This window comes from Lontra canadensis, unplaced genomic scaffold (assembly GCF_010015895.1).
Source record: "Lontra canadensis isolate GAN:19392208 unplaced genomic scaffold, GSC_riverotter_1.0 scaffold147, whole genome shotgun sequence".
NCBI classification, from domain to species: domain Eukaryota; kingdom Metazoa; phylum Chordata; class Mammalia; order Carnivora; family Mustelidae; genus Lontra; species Lontra canadensis.
This window is the reverse complement of record NW_022631141.1, coordinates 2,912,552-2,915,655: the sequence shown is the minus strand read 5'-3', so window position 1 is coordinate 2,915,655 and position 3,104 is coordinate 2,912,552. Positions and strand designations below refer to the sequence as shown.

Genomic DNA, 3,104 nt, shown 5'->3' with positions numbered 1-3,104 from the left:
CAACTGGGTATTTACCAAAAAAATACAAGAACACTAATTTATAGGGATACATGAACCCCTACATTTAGGTAGCATTATTTACAAAAGCCAAGATATGGAAGCAGCCTGAGTGCCCACTGACTGATGAATGGATAAAGAAGATGTGATATGTATATACAATGGAATATTATTCAGCCATAAAAAATGAAATCTTGACATTTGTAAGGAAATGGATGGAACTAGAAAGTATTATGCTAACTGAAGTAAATCAGAGAGAGACAAATACCATGATTTCACTTATTTGTGGTATTTAAGACACAAAACAAATGAGCAATGGGTAAAAAAAAAAAAAAAGAGAGAGAGAGAGACAACCAAGAAACAGACTCTTAACTACAGAATATACACTCATGGTCACCAGGGGAGAAGTGGGCAGAGGGATGGGGAAAACAAGTGACAGGGATTAAGGAGTAAATGTGCTGAGATGAGTACCAGTTGATACATGAAAGTGAATCACTAAATTGTACACCTGAAGTGAATATTACACAGTATGTTAACTGGTATTAAAGTAAAAACATAAAGAAAGGAAAATAATTAAAATAACTAATTTTAACAGTGATAATGATCCCTTTTACTCAATGAGTACTCAGCCTCTTTATCTGAGTTGTGTTTGATCCTTTCAATAATCAAGTAAGGCATGTACTACTCTTTTCTTTCTCCAGAGAGGAATGACAAAACTAAGAAGAGTTTACTAAATTACCTAAAACATCTACCTTTCCACATGGACAAAATAATATTTCTTCAGAAAGTCCTGCCCTTTTCTCCCCATCTAAAAGAGCTCCTTGTCCGGAATACGTCCTTATGTTACTGCCCCTATTTATTCTCACTTTGAAATTTATCACTACCTAGTCTCCTTTTGCTTACTTAACCTCTGTATCCCCAGGTAGCAAATATGTAAGACTTTATGAGAGAAGGAAACTTTATTGGTTTTATTTACTTAGAAGAGTGTCTGACAGCTTAATGAATAATAGACATAATATATTATTACCATTTATGGTTTTACTTGTGCCTTTAGGGAGGAGAAACACTTTACATGGGTCAAATTGTTTTCTCCATATCAAATTCCTTACCTTAAACTTTTTTTTTTTTAAAGAAAAATGTAGGGACTAACACACCCTTTTAATATGTTTTTAAATATTTTTAAGGTTTAAAAAGTGTTTAAAGTTTGTAGTTCCTAGTAGGAAAACATTATCTGAATGAATACCCTAATGGCAACAATTGTAGAATGTTTCAGTTGCATGGGGAGCAGAGGGGTAGGGATTCTCTTCACAGCACCCCAGCTTTCTTCATGAGAAGGTCGGAGGTACACTGGTTTGTATTATTGCGACATCCATTAGGTGATCGAAGTTGCTTTTCCTTCAGCAAGGGCTTTATTTGTCATAAGGGCATTATGCTTGACCTCCAAATTTGGCTGATAATTTACTGATGAGATTCATAACCTTTGGGTTGCTCTGATATTTTGACATATTCACTGGGTTCTGGGCCACATCCTGGAAGGCCACCATAACTTCTGGATCCTGCATGGCTGCAAGAACTTCCGGATCACTAAGAATTTCATTGAGCCCAGGCATTCCTGCCATTCCAGGCATCCCCCCTGCCATTCCAGGCATTCCTCCAGGAAAATTACCAGGCATTCCCCCAGGAAAGCCACCTGGCAAAGAGCCATACTGAGCTCCTGATTGTCCTCTGGCTTCCTCCCTCTGGGCTCTCTCATGTTCTTCCCGAGCCTTGTTAACCCTTTCTATTCTTTCTTTGATCTCTCGCTCTTCACGTTTTCGCTCATATTTTCTCCGATGTTCAGCAATTTTCTGGGCCCTTGGTTGAACTTCTTTCAGCATTGCACTAGCATCTTCATCATAATCCAGTTTACAAGCAAGGGCAAGATCATGTGCTGCTTCTTCCCAATGGCCCAGAAGTCTATGTGCTTTCCCACGCCACTTATAAGGCTGAGCTGAATCGGGATTTATTTCAATAGCTCTGTCACAGTCTCGAATGGCAGCATTTGGCTTCTGTAATTTGATGAAGACACTGGCTCTCTTGGCATACAGAATGGCCAAGAGAGGATTTAGTTTGATGGCATCTGTGAACAAGTCAATGGCTTTCTGTAGTTCACCATCATTTAGGGCATCTATGGCAGCCACTTTTTTATCATTTGCCTGATCCATCATTTCCTCGGTTATCTCTACATTTTCATCTCCCATTTCTTGAGGGGCATCGGTATCTGGTTCAATCACACCTTCATTGTCAATTTCTAGATCACTCTCCTCACTTGATGGTTCATCTGTCTTTATGTTTTCCTCCGCCTTCTTACTATCTGGTTTTTCTTCCTTGATATTGTCTTCTGATTTAGTTTTATGAGTGGCAGGTGGTATTTTACCCCCCATGCTCTCCACCCACTCCCGCAGGAAATGCATTTCCTCGGTGTGCAGAACTCTTGGATCCTGCTTACACATTTTCACGAAAGCCCGAAGCTCGCTCACTTTGCGGGGGTCCATGGTCCGGAGGCAGTGGCAGGTGGCAGGCGTGGCTGAGGTTGCGACCCGATTCCAGGCGCCAGTACTAGCTCAGCGTGATCATGTGGAAGGGGCTCCTTACCTTAAACTTAACAGACCACCTTTATCTTAAACAGATGTTACATCAATCCAAGTACATCCATTAAAGCAAAATATGTTCAATGTGGGTCACGTTAGGTACTTGATGCATTTTTACAGAAATGGAAGTAATAATATTTGGAAATATGGTCTTGAAACATTTTTATATTCATCAGTAAGCAATCAGCATCTTTTAAAACAGATGCTTCCACTGTTCATTTGTGAAAATTTTAGCAATGTTTGGAAATGGCATTTGAAATCTGAGATATATTATGCCATGTCCTATTTTACTGACTTGAAGATATCACTACATCTATGACTATAAAATTAACAAAAATATCAAGAAATGGCATTTCTTTCTTGCTTTGAAATTTGGGTTACAACTGTGTATATATATTGCATTTTTCTTTTCACATGAGGATTAGTATTTTTCATATATATACTTATTTTTCATATGTATTTTGAGAATAATAGCTA

General features: G+C 38.5%; 1 protein-coding gene across 1 annotated transcript; it reads right to left on the bottom strand.

The window, feature by feature from the left end:
* Nucleotides 1–1,159: 1,159 nt before the first annotated feature.
* On the bottom strand, nucleotides 1,160–2,544 carry LOC116859073 (hsc70-interacting protein-like). The gene has a single exon (XM_032844090.1). The coding sequence runs from the start codon at nucleotides 2,529–2,531 to the stop codon at nucleotides 1,425–1,427; it is 1,107 nt and encodes a 368-aa protein (XP_032699981.1). The 5' UTR covers nucleotides 2,532–2,544; the 3' UTR covers nucleotides 1,160–1,424.
* Between the last annotated feature and the right edge of the window lie 560 nt (nucleotides 2,545–3,104).